This window comes from Thalia democratica, chromosome 5 (assembly GCF_965202585.1).
Source record: "Thalia democratica chromosome 5, ktThaDemo2.hap1.1, whole genome shotgun sequence".
Classification (NCBI taxonomy): Eukaryota; Metazoa; Chordata; class Thaliacea; order Salpida; family Salpidae; genus Thalia; species Thalia democratica.
This window is the reverse complement of record NC_139169.1, coordinates 74,728,708-74,749,906: the sequence shown is the minus strand read 5'-3', so window position 1 is coordinate 74,749,906 and position 21,199 is coordinate 74,728,708. Positions and strand designations below refer to the sequence as shown.

Here is a 21,199-nt window from a genome sequence, read left to right as displayed (position 1 = left end):
ATTAACCATGAACAACCATAATAAAGAAGTATATTATGTTTAACATACACTTATTTCGTGTTAAAGTTTTAATGTATCTCACAGAAAGCCTACTTAAAAAGTTTGAAAAATTGAAAATAAAAATTGCAGTGTTATAATAATCATACTATACGCTTTACTTTGATTTTGGTAGTATGTTCTGTTTATAAATGTGAAAACTTTAATTGGGTTTTGTGTTTTAAGAATCTAAACTTGTAATGTTTGTGCGACGACTTTTTAAGATAGTATCCAATAAATCCTTTGATTACGAGAAGAAAAGGTGTGAACAATTAAAATCAAATAACTATAATACTCAGGTAATGCTTAACAAAAAGTGTGTTTATATATAAAATTAATCTTTTACAATTCTATTTGTTATGTACATTTCCAAATACAAATAATAGCATTTATTTGCATATGTAGAAAAAACTATTTTAACTTAACTTATTCACAAAATGAAAGTCTTTTTTAAGATGAAAACATTTTACAAACAACTAAAATGTAAAATATAAGTTTTTTCCATCAAAAACATCATTTTCTCACCTACACGAAAAACTTGATCAACTTTAACATTTTGTTTAGTGAGTGAAAAAATTGTTTAAATTTACTTTCGAATCACTAAAGTATAAAAAACGATTTATTTTAAAAGCTTATACTTGCATGGTAGCTGCAATTGGAATACCATTTTGATTTTTTTTGTCGACTGCGTTTTGTTATGAGGGTTAGTTTTAATGGTTTTTGTTTTTAAATGTGTCATCTTCTTTTAAAGAGCTTAATATTATGGAGATTTCGCGTTCCCTAATTGTATTTATTTTAGTCAGTATGATTTAAAAGTTGATAATGCTCCTTTGTATCTATAATTAAAATCTCCCTTACATTAAACTCAAAATTATGTTGTTTTTTTTTTAAATAAGTAACGAAATATTTTAGTTCAATACAAAAAGGCTAAAACAATTAAAAACGATAGCTCTAAAACAGCTTTAAATTTCTAAAAAAAATTATAAACACGTTATTTGTGAAGTTATTCAAAAAAACGTAACAAGTCAGTAAAGAGTTAAAGTACAGTCAAAACTTTGACCTTAACACAAAAAAAGACGTAACTAATGATTTTGAGGAGGTGCCTACCGACGTCACAAAAGAAACAAAAAGTTGTGACGTCACGGCGAAAACTTTCTTTAAAAGCGATGGCGTCATCAATGACGAAGAAGACAACGACCTTAGTGATGAATCGAGCGATGACGTAGATGATGACCTTCCCCAATCTCCTATAATTTCAGGGAGGCTTTTTGCAAAACAGGAACAACTTTTATTTAATTTCTGATTTAAACTGTATATACCCTAATAAAACTGCTTTGATTAAAGTTGGTGATGCGTGAGCAGTGGTTATAAAAATGCTCAAAAAGTGTGCTCATGACCATATTAAACTCAAATTGTTTTCAATATAAGCTTTCTATAGTTGAGTTTTTACACAAGCATGTTAACCACAATTTGAGTTTTTGATGTTCTAGATTTCAGGGATTTTCGCAAGATTCTAACCTAAGTCGCAAAATAGGTCAAGTATTGAAAATATAAATGCAAAAAATGTACACATTTTAGAACCGCTTGATTTTGAAAAGTTTGATTTTACAGTTATAAGTGGTTTCTGATTGTTAATAAGCGATTTACTGGATCCGTAGCTTTTCATCAAACTAAGATCTAACCAGAACAAGATATGTTTTCCAACTGAAATCAGGCTGGATTGGAATAACTTTTTCAAACTGAGATCCGGGTCTAGTTTCAGATAAGTGTGAATTATAAGAGACATCAATGCCGAATTACATTTTAAATTATTTTTTATTTGAGTATTACAATCCCTATAGAGGTTGATAACATTATTATGTAAGCTAAGAGTTGGCTGTGTGGCTAGCTCTATGGTTATATTGAAATAATTTGGTGCAAGTGAAACATTTCCATTTTGCAAAGTAATGCGAATGTGTAAGACTAATTGATTTAGGATGTAAAATTTAATTCAAAACAAGCAATGGTTAGTCACGAATATAGGAAGCAAAATTTTTATGAATTAGTCAGCATGTCTTTATTGTAGGTCAAATTAAAACAAAATAAGCAGGAAAAAGTGAAAGGAGATCTTGTTAAAACCTTTCAAAGCAAGGAAAAAGAACTGAAACAATATTATGCATTAACAGCAATAAAAATTATTTTCTAACACTGGATTTCTTTGTTCTTTACTTCTATTTCCAAAGAATTTTTTTTACATATTTATTGTAGCTATTTCATTTATTTAGACGTCTTATTTTAAAACTTAACTATTGCAATTTTTCATTTGTTGGATATGGATCCGACCGGGCCTTGTTAAGGATGCTGATCTACTATTAAAAACGATTCTTACAGAATCACGATCTAAGCTAAGAAAGCTAGCTCGTGTACTTTTGCTGAGTCGAAATGAAAAGTTAAGGACTGTTTAGTTAAAAATCATATTTTCTTAAGTTTTTCAATTTTCAAATATGTATCAAGTAATATCAGAATTTTTATACAGGATATAATGATGGGGATACTTTACACTATCTAAGTTTCAATAAAAAAATTAGTCTTAAGTACTATAATTGATGTTTTAGAAAAACACTATTAGTTAATTAATAAATTTAGTTATACTAATAACAGGGTTGCCACTTTACCTGGAATTTGACAATTTAGGCTAAAATAACCTGGAATTTAAGAAATTTTGAAAAAACCTTGAATTTTGAACAAAAAACCTGGAATATTTAAGAATTTTTACATGTTCAGTAATAAAATTTTGGTTTAACTCAAGAAATTTATCATATAGATAAAAAATTTTTGTTATCACCAAAAATTTTTTTAATAAAAAACACATTTTAAGTAGCTTTACAGTATTTTTTCAATCTCTTTATACTGTTTAAAACTGTTTTTTACCTTAAATTTAACTTTTAACTAAAAATAACCCAAAAATGTGTACTTTTAAAAACCTGGAAGAAATTTGAAAAAACGAGTGGCAACCCTGTAATAATAATAAGAGTAAAAGCTTTTTAGCTTTTGTACACAATTGCATTACTTTTAAAAACTCTTTGAAACAAGTTAATTAAATAATTTATTAACATAGTAATGTACAAAATTTAAAAAAAAGATTATATTATTAACAAATGTTGTTGTTTAACGTTAGTTTCCAAAAAGTTTGAAAATAGCTCCATATTATTTTATTTTTTAATTTTACAAACTTAGGTGTCTTTTGACTTTAAACGTTTTTATTTCAAAAATTATTCCACAAAAATTTTAAATATTAAAAAACTAATATATATTTTTATAAAACATAAATGTTTGAACAGAAACCATTCTGGTTAAAACTTTTCCACAAAACTTAGTTTTTCGACAAAAAATTAAAATAGACTGACCTAAACAAAAAAGTCGATAAAAACTAGTAAAATTTAAATTTGTAGTTTTTGAAAAATATTCAAGCTAGTTAAACAAAACATTTTCTTTCACGAAAACATAAACCCACATAAACATAATAATATTAACACAAATTCAATTATTTAGCGCTGGCCGGTTTCGGAGCCTCTTTGGTTTTAATTTCTTTCTGAGCCTCCTTTTTGCAATCACCCCCCGACTTTTCACTCTGGTCACCGAATTCAAGCTACATTTATTATTTTATTAATTAAACATAATAATACTGTTTGTTTGATAAGCTTTACAAATTCAAAATTATGCCTTTTTGAATTACTTAGTCTTGTAGAGATTTTTAGATTTTAATAATAGGTATTTAGGTTGTTGAAGTGGAATTATTTGAAAAATAATATATTATATCAAAAAATAATTAAGGAGTAGATTTTTTCAAATTATAAAGAAAACTTGTCTATGGTTTATCTTGTAGTTAGTAAGCTTGTTAACTAAATGATAAATAAGTTAAGTCTTTCAATATTACACTTAATAGCTGTTCTTGTAGCAATTTTGTTGTTGATGAGGAAATTAAATGATTTAAAAGATTATATTCTAAATGCATAATAAATAACAGAAGTGTTTTACAAAAAGCATTCTGGCAGCAATCTTTGTATTTATTGGAAGGTTAAAATCTTAAACTTTTAAATAATAAGTATATAAATATTTAAAATCAACCTCAACAAAGTACATATCTGGAGGCAATCATGTTAGTAAATTAAAATTTAAAATAAAAGAGGTATAAAAACTTGTGTATTATGATAGAAAAAGTCTAAATTTATTTTTAACATTTATATAAAAACAATCAAAACTAAATATCTGCCTTGTGGAAATCTTGTCGTTTACGGGGAATTATTAGCAACTATACAATATTTTTTTAACAACAATAAAACACTTAAAAAATATTTACTACAAACCTGTCTTGTGGAATCTTGTTGTTGATAAGGAATTATTTACAACTAACTATAGTTAAAAGTTGAAATTTAAAAAAATAAATATCAAACCTGCTTAGCAGCAAATATTGTTGAGGAACTAAAATGTATGTTAATTATAAATAAAACTAACTACAAAAACTAATTACCTGCCTTGTGGAAATCTTGTTGTTTACGGAGAATTATTAGCAACTATACAATATTTGTTTAACAATAACAAAACATTTTAAAAATAATAATTATAAATCTGTATGGTGGAAATCTTGTTGTTGATGAGGTTGTATAAAAAAAAAAAAACGCATTGATAATAAATAAATTATTATTATTTTATCAATTCATATAAAAAAAAAAAACTTGAGTTTGACTAAATTTATAATAGAAAACGTCATAATTTAGGTAAAGTATTTATATAAAAATTAATCAAACTACTTGTCTTGTGGAGATCTTGTTGTTGATGAGGTTGTGCAGCGAAACCACTGTTCTGATCAAGCTGGAGAGGTAGACCACCATCAGCTGGTCGTTGGTTTTCAGGTGGAAACTCCTGCTGAAATCCACCAGGTTGACGTCGGGAAGAAGGTTGAAGATGTCCTGGCACAGGTACATTATCTGGTGGTTCATCGGCAGCTCGCCCTTGTACACCTGTGAGACGTCATAAAGTTGTTACGTCATAGTGATACTTAAAAAAAAAAAATTAGTTTGGTTTTGTTACAATTTGATGCATGTTTTTTTTTTTTGTTAAGTTATGGGTAAAAATTTCGTAGGTTTTCACGCTGAAATCGTAGTTTCTAGTGTTAATGATTCAAGCATTGGAGGCATGATATATTTTTATACACCTGTGTGTGTGACGTCATAATGATTCGATAAAAAAGCAATTGTTACGCCATAGGGATACTTTTTGCCTAATGTAATGGTGTGTTGATTTTAATGTCGTTTGTTCAGGGGTGAATTAGAGGTTAACAGACTCTAACTTTATTTCAACTGATCAAATGCAATTTTGTGTTTTATAAAATATTTAAAAGTTTCATTTAAAACTTATCCCAACCCCTATGTTTTATTATTCAAAGAAAATGGTTGAATGAGCATTTTCAACCTTTTTTTTTGAAACCTGCCGACTCGTTGACTAGATATTATTACTGAAGTTTAATATTACTATTATTTTTATTGGTGGTACCATAATCATGGTTGCCACTGATCAAGCTGAGAAAAATTTCCTGACTTTTCCTGACTTTTTACCAAAATTTTCCTGACTTTTCTAAATCAGTTTTACTTATATAAATTATTCACTTAGTTTAATAAAATACTACCCAAACTATTTAATATAAAATCTTTAAACTATATTTGTAACAAATAAATATACTCTTATTTACTTTAAAAACTTGAGTTACTCTACCAAAAATAAGTAAACTTAATCTTGGCATATACCTCTCTTATAACTTATTTTATAAATTTAAACAACTTTGAAAAAATTATAAAGAGGTAAAGTATACACATTAACTTTATACATAAAATACTAAACTAACTGTATAGTTATAAAGAACTCAATTATTCAAACAAAAACATTTTGATTCTAAAATTATGCTAGATAAACTTTTGTGTATATATCACAGTTTCACTATGGAAGTGTCCTTGCTACAGATCATCAATACTAAAAAGCTTACAAAATCTGCTTGTTCAAGTAGGGTACTTGTTCAATATGTTAATAGAAAATTTTTAGTTTTATAAAGGATATTTTACTAATTTATACTAGGTGAAGAAGGCATTGGAAATAAAACTAAATATTTTTGTAAATTTATAGGAAAATTTTTCAATTTTTTTCTGACTTTAAATGACTTTTAATTAGTTTTTACAATTTGAAGGCTTTTGAAAACAAGGAATTTTGTAAAATTAAACTGACAAAATCTGACTTTTTTTTTAATGTTATCAAATTTCCTGGCTTTTCTTGACATTTTTTCAAAACCTCCCATTTTTTCCTGACTTTTGTCATTTAAAAAAATTTTTCTCTACTTTTCCTGACCGAGTGGCAACCCTGCATAATGTTTATTGATCTTTTATTTCAAAATTTCAAGAAATGTTTAAATTAAACTTTAACTTACAAATCGGATTTTACTAAAAGGAAAAGTAAAACAATCTTTATAATTTTGTTTGTTACATATATATATATATATATATATCCGTTAACTGGGAAATTTTAGCCAGAACAAAAACAAATTCAATTTAAAACATGGCTGCACTCTCTGCAACATGGAAAAACACCAGATCTCAAAATAAAATAAAATTTAGCTTTAAATAAATGGACTTTATAGTAATTGTAAACATTTTTCAAGCTTTTATTTTAAATAATTCTGAACGTTTATGCAAACTTTTTGTGTCTTATATTTTTCCAATGACTTATTTAGTGGCGTAACAATCCATTAAGTTTATTGCTTAAATTCTTGTTTATTATTATTATTGTTTATGATACTATTGTAATAAACTAACTAAAGAGCTGCGAAACATTTGTTATAGTAAAACGTAATGTTGTTTTAAAATATATATTTAAGTTTTTAGAAGTTAAATTCTAAAATGTGAGACAGACAGGTTGCATGAAAAACCAAAATATAACATGTAATAATAAATAATTGATTATTTTTTATCTTGTTCACGTATACGGTTGTCAAAAGGTTGATAAAGTTTACTAGTCGTTGTATTTCTTTGAAAAAGTTATAATATGAAAAGATATATAAGTGAGGTATTAAGAAAACTATTGAATTTTTTTTATATTCTTAACCTTATTTTAGCCAGGGAAAAAATTACAACAAATTTTAAAAACTATCAACTTTCTCTAGTTTACCTATTGTTGGTTATTGCATAATACAGGGTTGCCAAGGGTTTTATGAAAAATGTTTCCAGGCTTTCTGAACTTCTTTCAGGCTTTTGAAAATACAATATTGTTAGTTCATTATTAGTATAAAAATAAAAAAGGTAAAAAATATCTTAAATGGTAACATAATATTGAAAAGATACTGTAATGCTACTTTAAATGTGTTTTTAAATATAAAGATTCAATTTTCTTTTCTAATTTATAGATTTTCGTAAGTAAACTAGATTTCATAACTTTACATGTAAAAACTGCTAAAAATTCTATTTTTTTCCAGGTTTTGTTAAAAAGTTTTCAAATTCTAGATTTTTCCAGTTCTTTGTTTAAATTTTCAATTTCCAGGGTTCTTGGCATATCCTAATATGGGCTTTTAAAAAAATTTTATAATTAGAAAAGTATATATATTAACAAATGTTATATCTTAAATACTCTTCAATACTGATTTTAATTCAAGTCAGTAACAAAATTAGTAAATATATTTTAAGTTTATAGTACTACTTACTGTACATCAAACTAAAAAGCTAACAATTTAGATATATATTCTATTTTGTCAACTAGACAACAGAAATTAGCGTTTTCGCACTAATAAGTTTGTAAAAGTCATCAAAGTTCTCAGTGCAATCGTAAGAAAAAAATCTAAAAGCTTTAACAGTACACTTTTTGGACATAAACCACTGAAGGTTTATATTTTGAATAACTAATGCATCAAATTTAATATTTCATTTAAAACAAAACCACCGACCTTTCTGAGATAACTTCCAATGCTTTCAAGCTGTTTGACGAGACCTCTGAGTCCTTGTACCTGTATAAATATTTGAATAAAAAACTATAAAATGTATTTAAAATTTTGGAGATAAAGAAGGCAAGTAAAGTTTAAATTAACTAGATGATTTTAACAATCAGTTGTTACTTACCTATACTGTATGTTAGATTGAGCATGATATAAAATACTATTATTGGACCTTAAATTTTAAATCTTGTTTAACTGAACATTCAAACCATAACAGTAGAAATAACCCTATGCGTGATACGCTGCAATAGACGTTTAAACATTTATAACTTTTAAGTTGGTAAAATCCATTAATAGTTTCTGTCTCACTATAACATTAGTGCTAGTCTTAACGAACTAAGGCCAAAAAGTAAAAGTTTAAAAAAAGATTGGGAGCAAATGTCAAAATAATTTAAATAAATCTTTTTGGCAATAGGTAGACCATTATACATAATCTATCCTCACCATACCTGATCAGTGATGCGTTTCGATACTGTTCCCGCGGTGAAATTGTGAATAAAATTATTTAATTTCAAAATAAAATGTGAATACAATCTGATCAGTGATGCGTTGCGAAGAGTTTCAGCGGTTACGTTGTAAATTAAATCACAAACAAATTTATTATATTTAGCTACATTATAAGAAAGTTACCTGATCAGTGATGCGTTGAGAGAGGGTTCCCGCGGTTACGTTGTGAATGTCCCTCAACAGATGCTCGACTCCCACCTCTTCCGCTTCTTCTGCGTCGATCTCAGACGGGATGTGCTTGAAGGTCTTCGAAGTTGGCGTGCCATCGTCGTGTACCACCTTTTAGTAAAGTTTAATTGAAATGTAAACTTGTAATTGTATTTTGAGAATTACAAGCTAAAATAATTACATAGCAGTTACGCTTGTTCGTACAACTTTTTAAATTTAATTCATTAAACTCTTTCTTCTTCAGATATTTATAGTTTTATTTTGGTTATAGTATTGGCGAACAAATAAAAACTCTAGGATATGATAAAAAACATATAAACTTTGTACAGTGATGATTCACTTATCCGGACAGTTTCGGTCAGAAGAAAGTTCAAAAAATTTTCATTATTAAACACTAAAATTTTTGTATGATACAAATATTTAAGCTTTCAAGCTGTAAGAAAATTTTAAGTGATTTTATAAATGCTGAAAAACGTGAGAAAAATTTAAAACAAACGTCTATTCTTTCTTATTTTAATAAAACTTCTAACAAAAACTAGTTTGTTAGGAGTAGTGATGTACCGGACCCACAATTTCGGGTCCGGCCGGACCCGGACCCGGACTTTTTTTTCAAATTAGGATCCGGCCGGAACCGGATCCGGACTTTTTTTTCAAATTAAAATCCGGCCGGAACCGGATCCGGACTTTTTTTTCAAATTAGAATCCGGCCGGAACCGGACCCGGACTTTTTTTTCAAAATAGGATCCGGCCGGAACCGGACCCGGATATTTTTTTCAAATTAAAATCCGGCTTCTTAATACTCTAAGTTATTTGTAATGTAAGTAGTATAAAAACTACTATGTACGATAATGCAATTTTATATAACAAACTACTAACTAAGCATTATTGTGTGAAGTTTATCTTTTATGTGTTATATCTAACTAAATCCTTTTGAAATTTGAAAAATTATAGTTTAAAAAAAATTAAGACTATAAAATATTAATGTGCTGCTAAAATTAGTAAATAATAAGAGAGTTTATGATATTTTATTAAGGTCTAGTTAAGATTAACAGTTAAAAATAATAGCTGGTACGTCTGCTAACTTTCTGAACAATATTTACAATTAGATTTTATTAAAATTGAAAGAACGAAAGAAAGACTTGAAATTAAAAGAACAGTTAAAAGTTTGAATAAGATTGCTTGAAAAATGTAGGAGGAAATAGATTTTTAATGAAATGGTTTTTTTTTGCCTTTTAAGTTTGCCCCTTCTATAAGGAACTTATTGAGCTAGCCGGCTTAACCCCTTGTATCTCGAAAACTACTTTGAAATTGAAAGAACAGTGAAAAAACTTCAAATTAAAAGAACAATAAAAAATCTTCAAATTAAAAGAACAGTTAAAAAATTTGAATAAGAATGCTTAAAAAATGTAGGAGGAAATTTATTTTTAATGATATGGTTTTTTTTCGCCTTTTAAGTTTGCCCCTTCTAAAAGGAACTTATTGAGCTAGCCGGCTTAACCCCTTGTATCTCAAAAACTACTTTGAAATTGAAAGAACAGTGAAGAAAATTCAAATTAAAAGAACAATAAAAAACTTCAAATTAAAAGAACGATAAAAAACACTAAAATATTTATTTTGATAAGTTGTGGTGTAGAAGTAATAACTTTTCCCCGGTATTTGGAAGTAAGCGATTGCGCTTATTTTCATATAAATTGCCAGCTTCAGAAAACAATCGTTCTGAATATACAGAAGATGGAGGTGCAGACAGATATTTCCTTGCAAAGCTTGCGAGATAGGGGTATTTTGCTCGGTTTAGGTTCCACCATTCTAAAACATCGGCTTCTTTGGCATGACTATTTAAATTTACTTCGGTTAAAAAGCTGCTAATCTCAGCAACAACCTCGTCTTTTTTTATATTTTGTTGCTCGTTCTGTGTTTCTTCTTCTTGTTCAGTAGAGTAAAAGCTGAGAAAGTCATTTGGATCAAACGTTGAAGATTGTGACTTTGAACTCTTTAACGCTTTATGTGTATGAGAGTCACAACGTTCATTTGCCTCACAGCTGCTATGCTTTTTGACCTCCATTTGCAGCAGTGTCTTAACTTTTTCCTTCAATTCAGAAGGAAAAACTGAAAGGCGATAGCGCGGATCAACAGCCGTTGTAGTTAACAGTAAACTGTTTTCATTCAGGTTTAAATCCGAGGAGGTACTGTATAACCTGTTTTCGCACGCCTCTTCCATTTTTTTTGCTAGGCTTGTAGCAGCATTTGAATCGAGCACACAACCTGCTTGGTGACCGACGAAGTTCTTCAGTGCTCGTGCATGCGGAATTACACTAGAGAGTAGAGCACCATTTTTGCTACAATCTTTAATAACTAATTGAAAAGGTTCAAGAAGCTTTAGTACCTGACATACCAATTGCCACTCTTTTTCTGTAATGATAAGAGCTTGCAAATGGCTAGCTACATAGTTCTGGACACTAATTTTTAACTTATTTAACCTTTTCAGCATTAGGTATGTCGAATTCCACCTCGTTGAGATATCTTGGACAAGTAACAAGGCTGTTTGCTTTGTTTTTGTTGAATCTAGAGCAACTTGAATTAATTTAAGCTTTTCACAAGCTGAGGAGGAATGGCTGAAATGGCCGACAATTTTTCGTGCTTTTGATAGCAACACTTCTACATCCACGTCTGCAAACAATGAATCCTTTATAATTAATTGTAATGTGTGAATAAAGCAAGGAATTGATGCTATATTCGATAACACCATACCAAGCCTCATATTGTAAGCATTATCTCGCACAATCAAGTGCACCTGATTGTGGTTTATTCTCCAGTTTTGGAGCATATCTTTAATGTTAGCAGAAATATTGAGTCCAATATGGCGACCTTCAATTTCTCGGCAATGCAAGACTCGGTGATAATAAACAAAACTTTCATTCAACCAATGCGCCGTCAGTGAAAGGTATGACGTATTGGTCTTTGAATTAGTCCATATGTCTGTCGTAAAAGAAAAATATGAAGACTTTTCCAGAAGTTTAGAAATACCAGACGTCAAATTTTGGTAGGCCCGTTGAAGCATTAACTCGTTAAAATGTTTTCTGCTTGGGATCAAATATCTTGGCTCTAAATGTGCCAAGAGTTCAATGAACCCTTTATCATTTACTATTGAAAACGGTTGGTTGTCAATAGCAATCATATTGATGATTTTTTCATTAACCTTTATTGTTTTTTGATCATCTTTGCCCCAAGGCTTAAAGTTTTGAAAATCATTCATGGTTAATTGTTTCATAGCAGCGAGCTTTATTTTCTTTGGAGCTGAAGGCGAACTAGTGCTACCTCCTACCTTTTCTGCTGAAGTTTTTTTCGCTGCTGTGTAAATCACATTGTGCTTAGCAGATAAATGTCTATGTAAAGGAGTAGTACTATAACTTTTAGGATTATTACCCCTTTTGATTTTGTTGGTGCAAATTGTGCAAACAGCAATAGTATCATCTTCTGAGCTTACGGTAAAATAACTCCACACAAATGACATAGTTAATAATAATCTTAGACAAAAATGAACACTGTAAATAATAATATTAAATGTATGCATTAATTTTAATTTCTATATTTTTAATTAATCTAACTAATATTTTATCCTCCTAGGTTTCTTAAGCTAGGTACCTCAAATTTTAAGGAAATATTCCTTACATAGTTAAAAAGCTTTTGAGGGTTGGAATTTACAAAAAATTGAAAAATACTAGTTCAAGGTCCAACATTTTTTGAAGTTCACATTCTCAAAATGAAAAAATTCCTACACTCAAATAATTTAAATTTTAATAAAAAGTAAACTGAGAAAATTTTAACACGATTGCTTAAAAACTGTTGGAGGTGTTAGATTTTTAATGAAATTTTTTTTTCGCCTTTTTAGTTTGCCCCTTCTATAATGAACCTATTGAGCTGGCCGGCTTTAACCCCTTGTATCTCTTAATCTACTTTGAGTTTTGTTAAGCTGTAAAAAGTATCTAGTAGCTAAGATTAAAACCTATTAAATAATATCAACTTGTAAAAATCAAGGAGGATCTCCCCTATAGCCTTACCAATCTAAAATAAGTTAAAATCAATTTCTTGAAAAAAGTTAACTAGAAAATCACAAAATATTGAAAACTGGATCAGCTCAAAGTCATTCAAAATCTAAAAGAAAATTAGTCTGAGTTTTTCAAAAAATCTTAAAACTAGCTTGAGTTTTTATAAAAAGCCAAACTAGCTTGAGTTGAGACAGCTTAAGACTTTTAAAAGTTCCCAAAAATTTTCAAACTAGCAGGGTTGCCACTGTTTAAGTCAAAAAAATAGCTAGAGTCAGGGTTCCCACCTAAATTTCAAAAAAAAATATTGGGAAAAATTATCTAAAAAATGTGTCAAAAATAAAAAAACCTGTAGTATTTCCTTAATTTTATTTTTGAAATTTGCTTTTTTAAACTTGAAACTCTCAACTATAAATATACTCTATAAAAAAAACTATGTTACATTATATATATATCATAAAAATTGGTCCAGCACTAAAAAAATCTAGAGAAATCTAAGGAAATTCATGGTGTTTTCAATTTTATTTAGGGAAATTAAGAGTTTTTTTTTTAGAAAATTGCAAAAATCTAGGGATATCTAGAGAAATATAGGGATTTTGGAACCCTGTAAAGTGAGTATAAACTAGCCTGAATTAGAATGAGGTTTTTGAAAGTTAAAAAAAAACTTTAATCTAATAATAAGTAGAATAGCTAGCCACAAGGTTGAAAAATTTAGGTGTTATTTACAATAAAAAATCTGAAATCAAGTTCTTGAACAAAATTAACTAGAAAATCACAAAATATTGAAAACTGGATCAGCTCTAACTTATTCAAAATTTAAAAGAAAACTAGCCTGATTTTTTATAAAAAACTAAACTAGCCTGAGACAGTCCAAGATTTTCTAAAATTCCCAAAAATTTTCAAACTAGCAGGGTTGCCACTGTTTAAGTCAATAAAAGTAGCTAGAGTGAGTATAAACAAGCCTGAGTCAGAATGAGGTTTTTAAAAACTGAAAAAAATACTTTTATCTATAATCAGTAGAACAGCTAGCCAAGGTTGACAATTTGGTAGTAAAGTTGTGGACTGATTGTGGTACACTTAACTTATTAGTACTATCCATCATAATTAAATCCTACCTTATTTAATTTATATCTAACATGTACTAAATTCTAACTGACACTACTTTCTAAAATTAGACACGACAGTTTTGAGTGATGAATCTTTTACATAAAACACAACAAGAAATACTAGCATATACAAAATTATTAATTACTTTGGTAACACTTTAAGAACTTGAAGCTATTTAAATCTATATCAAAAGACTTAAAGTAATTAACAAAGAATTAAATAACACTTATAGTAAACAAGAAACTGTAAAATTTTTAATAAACTATTAAACTATAAACCTGGCTTAATTATTTAAACAATTAAACGCCAGTTGAAATATTCATTTTTAAAACAAAACATTACTTACAATAAGCATTCACAAAAAAGCTTCAAGCTGAACACCAAATTAAACTAACTACTTACATATAAACTGCCTGTCATATTCTGTTGCTTTGTTGCATCAGTATTTAATTTGAAACATTTGTCATATGATTCTCATTGGCTCGTACATTCAACCATATTAACTCTAAATATTCTCTGAGCTCAACTTTAAACAATAAATAGTGCAAGTATTCATTCCAAAGTTTTCAATTTTAAAACATATGTAAAAAGTTGCATTTCTGAAATGTTTATTTCATAGTTTAAATGTAAACAAATGTAAATTAGTCACATGTACAACATGAGCCAACCACGGTAGGTGTTTAATTTTAATTGACGAAAATGACTCTTTTTAATTTACACAGGGCTCGTTTTTTAAAAAGTACTTTTCAGTATGCTCTTTTTTACTAACTAGATCCGGGTCCGGCCGGATCTCAGTTAGGATCCGGCCGGACCCGGATCCGGATTTTTTTTTCAAATTAGAATCCGGCCGGAACCGGATCCGGACTTTTTTTTCAAATTAGAATCCGGCCGGAACCGGATCCGGACTTTTTTTTCAAATTAAGATCCGGCCGGATCCGGATATCAGACAAAAATGGCAATATCCGGCCGGACCCGGACCCGGATAGTGAGTCCGGTACAACACTAGTTAGGAGTGATATTTTTCCGTTAAATTGACTTTAAACTTAGTCAAAATTTTTCGGTTTTCTTGATGTCTGTTTTTTTTCTTTGTTTAAAAAGTTTTCACAATTACTATTTATATATTTGTTTTTACCATAACACTTTTTTATGCATTGCATTATATGCAGCAGTTATATTATTATATGAAAAATACGATTTTTTGTACTTATCCGGAATTTTGGTTATCCGGACATGTTTACAGAAAAAGCTTGCCCGACGTGTCCGGATAAGTGAATAAGCACTGTAGTACTTAAACATTTTTAATAATGATCAAGAACTTAAGTTAACTTTTTTTTTTTTTTAATCTGATAAAAAATTTACCTCAACGGACACGTACGCCTCGGTTGGGAGTCCCAACTCCTTGGGCTTGGCGTCAATGACAACCAACACAGCGTTGGGGTTGTACCTGAAGAATATTCGTTAACATAATTAATCAACATTTGTAATACCAACAAAAACAAATCTACTTTTTGATGAGATCGTGGATCATGATGTCGTTGGAGTAGAGCTTGGGCCCGGTGTGGTACCATCCCACTATGCGCTCCTTTGCGTTCACTTTTTTGAACATTCCTGTGAAAATTTTAATAGTTTAGTTAGATAAATACTAGTTAGTTTTTACTTTCTTGAACATTCCTGATAATCTTATTTTAATTAATTTAGTATAATGAATGTTATTTCGTTTTCAATTTCTTGAACATTCATGATAATTTTTTTTATTAATTTAGTAAATTAATATTATTTAGTTTTTAATTTTTTGAACATTCCTGACATTTTTTATTAACTGAGTATAATTAATATTATTTAGTTTTAACTTTGTTAAACATTCATGTGAGTTCATGATTTAACTTTTATCTTTAATAATTTAGTATGACCAAAAAATCAAATTATGTTCACTTTTTTGAAAAATTCTGTGAATTGTTAACATTTTAATCTAGTATAAGAAAAAAAAAGCCGTATGTTATTTTTAACTAACAGAATTGTCCCAATAAGAGATGCCGACGTGGTGTCTAATGTAACTAATCTATGTATTAAGTAATTAAATGGGGATAGATATTTTTGATAAGATAAATACATCTAAGATACTTAAAAGTCAACAAAAGTTTATTTACAAATATAAAATAGTCACACGACACACTAACTAAAACTACAGTTGAACACAAGTAACAATAAGTATCTTAAAATAAAGAAAACGAAGTATTTCAGACTTAAACTTAAACATTTTATAATACAACATTTTGAGCTTTACCAAACACCAATGATACTGCTACTGCAAGTAAAATTCCGTTTTATAAGCACTGAAACAAATGTAACTCCTAACAATAAAAAATATATGTTTTTTCAATACTGGAAGCACGTCACGAAATCTGCGTAAAACAGTTTACAACATCCGCTTTTAAATAAATTTGGAAAAGCTTGTTTTTAGAATAATGAAAAATGTTTTAGAAAAGCTCTTATTGTTACAAAAAATTCCATATTTATTCACGAATTTTAAAATATTAAAATGAAATGTTAGTCTCAATACAGAATGATAAATTAAAATCTGATGTCTTAAATAGTTTAGAATAAGACATATCATACTAAGTCTAATTCTGTGTATACTTATGTGAACAGTAAATTAGTAGTCTTTTTTTAAAGTACTATATAAGTTATTTAATATTAAAAATATTGAATGGTGTTTATCCCTTTATTACTTTTAAGTATCTTGTTATTAACTATGAGATACTTAAATGATTTATCAACAGTTTATTAAACGATTATTACTCAGCTGAAACTGTTTCACCTAAAATGATATTCAGAACTTTAGGTAACATACTATTTATGAAAAAAATATTGCTTTAGAAAGCAGTTACATTTTTTTAACCATTATGCTCTAACATTTATCTAAACAGTTATGAACAGCTAGTAAATGAGAATAACTGTTTATGATCCATCTACAAAAACTAATTATTGTTACCTGCCATATTTTCCAAGTAGTCGTGGTCAAGGTACCATACTTTGGGATTTTTGGAATCTTCGTCGAAAGGAACGGCGAAACTGTTTGAAATGTCCAAGAGTTTTTCGCCTTCTATGGTCTTCCATTGGCCCAACAAAACTCCCACAACGCGTCTAGAACTTCCCACCTGTATACATAAAAATAATAAACTACCAAATGAAAACTATTAATTCAAATAAAAACTTTTAAAATACTGATACAAAACTATATTATTATGCTTAAAACTTTTATAAATTAAAAAAGAGTATTTATAAAAATATTATGTATCCCCCCTAACAGACTCTTAATTTACTTTTATTAATTTTGCACAAATTAAAATAATTAATACAAATAAGTTTATTAACTAGTCCTTTATAAACTTAACTTTGTATAATTTTTTGTTTATGTTTATTTTATCTTAAACTATTATTAAAAATAATAAACTACCAAATGAAAACTATTAATTCAAATAAAAACTTTTAAAATACTGATACAAAACTAAATTATTATGCTTAAAACTTTTATAATTTAAAAAAGAGTTTTCATAAAAATATCATGTCTCCCCCCTAACAGACTCTTAATTTAATTTTATTAATTTTGCACAGATGTATTATGTCTTATAAACAATGCTTATGGAAAATAATCTATTTGGTTGTACTTTTGTATGTACAATTTATCGCCTTTTATATTAAACAAATAAGTTCATTAACTAGTTCTTCATAAACTTAACTTTGTCTTATTTTTTGTTTATGTTTATTTTATCTTAAACTGTTGAATATAAATTCATTTTAGTTTCTCTCTTGTGTGTCATTTTCAAGTGGCTCAGGTTTTGATACCTGAGTCCAACATTGCACAATAAACAATAAATATATAACATTATCTTAAGTTGTTTTAGCACAAATACGGGACATTTTAACTCTTTAGAAATATGTTCACAACTCGTCAAGCAAATGAGAAATTCAAACAAACCTTTCCAATTCTGTTAAAGTGGTCAACAACGCTCAATAGGACCAACGGGTGAACTACTACTTTGTCCAGTGGCTTGCTTGTCATTTTTTATTTATAATTATCTGCAAAAAAAAAATTGCTCTTGAAAAACAATCACGCTAAGAACTATGTGCGGTGTACAAAAACTATTGGTGGAAAAATATACAAATTTGAATTATTTCTTAACTTGACCTTATTTTATAAATAAAGTTATTAAACTGAACACTAAGTGAATATAACTGATGCTAATCTAGACCTGAATTCAATACATAATTCCAAAAATACTAATTACCTAGCTTAATCTTATTATAGTTATGTGGCCTTTTGTACTAAGAAATATAGAATTTTTTAAATTACTTTTGTTACGCACTAATTTCAGTTAAAACTTATTAATTGTTTTTTTGTTAAGTAGGTTCAAATTAAAATATAAATTACATTAATTAGTAGTTTATGACATCCTGTATTTTTTCATTTTTTATCTTAGTATTACTTTTCCATTATTTAACTTCGAAGACTCAATCTATACAAAAAAAAACCATATCTAAAGTACACAGACATTACATACTTTTTTACAACATAATTTAAAGTGTTATTTAACGAATTTTAATTTATAAATACTTCTTAAGCTAAATACTTTCTGAGCTATCTTTCAATAATTTATCTTACATCCAGGAGTCTTAAGTGTTTATATTAGTCTTAATGAAAGAGGTAATAGAAAACTTAACAAGATGCATAAACATCTAGTTTAAATAATAATAAATTGAAATACAGCATCAAAAAACTCAACACATTCAAGTTTCATTATTATAAAATTACCTATTTATGATGTTAATATTCAAATAAAACAAAAAAATTAAACATCAAAAAGAAGTAAAATTAAAAATCACTTATTAGAAAAGAAAGTTTTCTTATAAAAATATACTAAATAGCATGAAAAGAATGCAACATATATAATTTTGTAGTTAACAATTAGTTGTGAAAAAACTATCTTTTAATATAAAAGTAGTTTTAATTTAAGTAATTACCATTTTTGTTTATTTAATACTTATTTACACTTAAAAAAATTAAGAAACTCTATCCTTTATAAAAATATCAACGATCTTAATAAAAAATTTACAAGTATTTAACAAGTAAATTAAAACAAAGTTGTTGCTTATGAAATAAACAACAAAAATCTACCACAAGATTAAAAATCAACAAGTTTCAATATACATTGTAAAACAATGTAAATTAGATGAATTTGTTTCACTAAAATACGTTATATATACTTTAGTCAAGAAACAGAGATCTTTAAAACAAAAATGTATATTTTAAAAATTAGCTCTTATAAATCGGACAATTTTTTTTCTAGTTTCAAAGGTTTATTATTATAACAATAATTAAATTTTGTATTGTAAAAATATAGGTATAATGTTTAAACTTACACAGATCTGGTGAAACCAATGTATGTTATATCAGTTTAAAACATTCAATATATGATTCAGATAAACAGACTGTTATAAATCAATACATTATAATATTAATACAGTGTATTAAAAAAAAAAACATTTAAACAACTGTTTGTAAAAACTTTCAAAATGTTGCTTGAATAAAACTATCATTTAATATCTTCTACTGCCCCTGCTGTTACCTCTGCTTTCGTAAGGACCTGGCAAATAGTTTCTTCTCCTGTTGGAACTTACCTCAACATTTCTTGCGTCCCCACCAGCGTAACTCCTACCAGAACCGTTCCCGTCATAGTCTTTAGAACCGCGGTAGTTGTTGCTCTCATTGGAGTTGTATGGGGCGTACCTGCTGTCATTCCTGTAGCTCTTGTGAGCCCTGCTGCTGTTGTGGTAGTTTGCAGGGCTGTTTTGCTGTGGGTAGTAAGTTATGCTGTTCTGTTGGTGGTAGCTCTGAATGTAACTGCTGTTGTACTGTTGTCTGGGAGCAGCGCACACTGGAGTCTCACTGGGGTAGGAGCTTCTTGAACCTTGCATGGGATGCAAGCTTGGGGGGTTCATTTTTGGCGTTGGCGGCAGTGGTGGTCTATCATTGAGCTGGGAAGTTGGTGGCAGTGGTGGTTGGTTCTGCTGTTGGTTGAAAGCTGCAGTGACTAGGCTCGCGTCGCTCATGTTGTTGTAGCCGTTGCTGTACTGGTTGAAACTTTGCTGGTTGAAAGATTGATTCGAGCTGTTTCTCTGCATTTCAATCATCTTTGCAACGCTGTCAAAGGACATGAAGCCTTGTTGGCTCTTGTCATTGTTGCTCTGGCTCTGATTGTTGCTTGCACTGTCGTTAACGCTGGCATTATTAATATCTTCACTTTCTTTTGGCTTGTTCTTGTGCTTTATAATAAGCTGTTGGCCGTACAAACTTTCACCGCTCAGCACTGCAATCGCGTAGTCCAGCGACACCTGATGCTTAAACTCAACAAAAGCAAAACCCTTGTGAGCAGTCTCTCCCCTTTCTTTCTTGGGCAGCACAACTTTCAACAGTGGGCCGACTTGCAGGAAAAGCTCAAACAAGATTTCCTCTGTTACTTTTGGGTGGACTCTGCCCACGTATAATGTGTGTCTTTCATCAATCATTTTTATGTTTTTTAATGCAAAACTTGTGAATTATATGTAAGAAATTAGTTAATACTAAAAGTTTTATTATATGAACTAAAGCTGACGTTAGTTTTTTTTTCTGTTGTAATACAAAGTTATTCATTATTTTTGTTAAAATTTTTGTTGAAATAATTAATTAGGATATACATTAGTGTAGATCAGCGATTCTAAAATTGGTGTAATTTCCCTTGCTTAGGGGATAAATTTTCTTTATTGCAAGTTATCTAAATTAATGTTTATTAAAAAGTTATAAATTTATAAATTAGTATTTGATTTTAATTTTTCTTAAGTTAACTAAACTCTTTAAGTTTTACAATACAATTATTTTATTTAATAAGCTTAAAATTTAAAAAATCTAGCTCTTTTTCTCAAAGTTAAACAGTAATTTGTAAATTAGGGTAAATTTGGTGATAACCTTCAAAAAAGTGGTAAAGCATGAAAAAAAGGTTAAGAACTGCTAGAGTAGAGATAGTTTAATAGACAATTTTATATTATTCATAAATGTAGTAGAAAACACATCCCATATATAATGAGTGTATTTTGTTGCTCTTGTTAATGATTTTGTTTGCAATTGGAGAACTTATGGATTATATGTTAGAAATTTGTTAATCAAAAATATGTTACTCTATAAACTAAAGCTGATGCTAGTTCTGTTTTTCTGTTGTTGTTTTAATTATTCATTTTTATAATTAATTTATTGTTTGAAACTAAACTAAAATAAGATATACAAATACATTAAAAT

General features: G+C 28.4%; 2 protein-coding genes across 2 annotated transcripts; both read right to left on the bottom strand.

The window, feature by feature from the left end:
• Nucleotides 1–3,183: 3,183 nt before the first annotated feature.
• LOC145837171 (26S proteasome non-ATPase regulatory subunit 7-like) lies at nucleotides 3,184–17,951 on the bottom strand. The gene is made up of 8 exons (XM_082944939.1): nucleotides 17,849–17,951; nucleotides 16,862–17,027; nucleotides 15,375–15,477; nucleotides 15,229–15,313; nucleotides 8,675–8,830; nucleotides 7,997–8,056; nucleotides 4,827–5,036; nucleotides 3,184–3,664 (listed from the first exon to the last, which is right to left on the bottom strand). The coding sequence occupies exons 1-8, from the start codon at nucleotides 17,930–17,932 to the stop codon at nucleotides 3,560–3,562; spliced, it is 969 nt and encodes a 322-aa protein (XP_082801065.1). The 5' UTR covers nucleotides 17,933–17,951; the 3' UTR covers nucleotides 3,184–3,559.
• A 1,372-nt stretch (nucleotides 17,952–19,323) lies between these two features.
• LOC145836891 (uncharacterized) lies at nucleotides 19,324–20,436 on the bottom strand. Its single transcript, XM_082944664.1, has one exon. It carries the CDS (start codon nucleotides 20,434–20,436, stop codon nucleotides 19,468–19,470), a length of 969 nt encoding a protein of 322 aa, XP_082800790.1. The 3' UTR covers nucleotides 19,324–19,467.
• Between the last annotated feature and the right edge of the window lie 763 nt (nucleotides 20,437–21,199).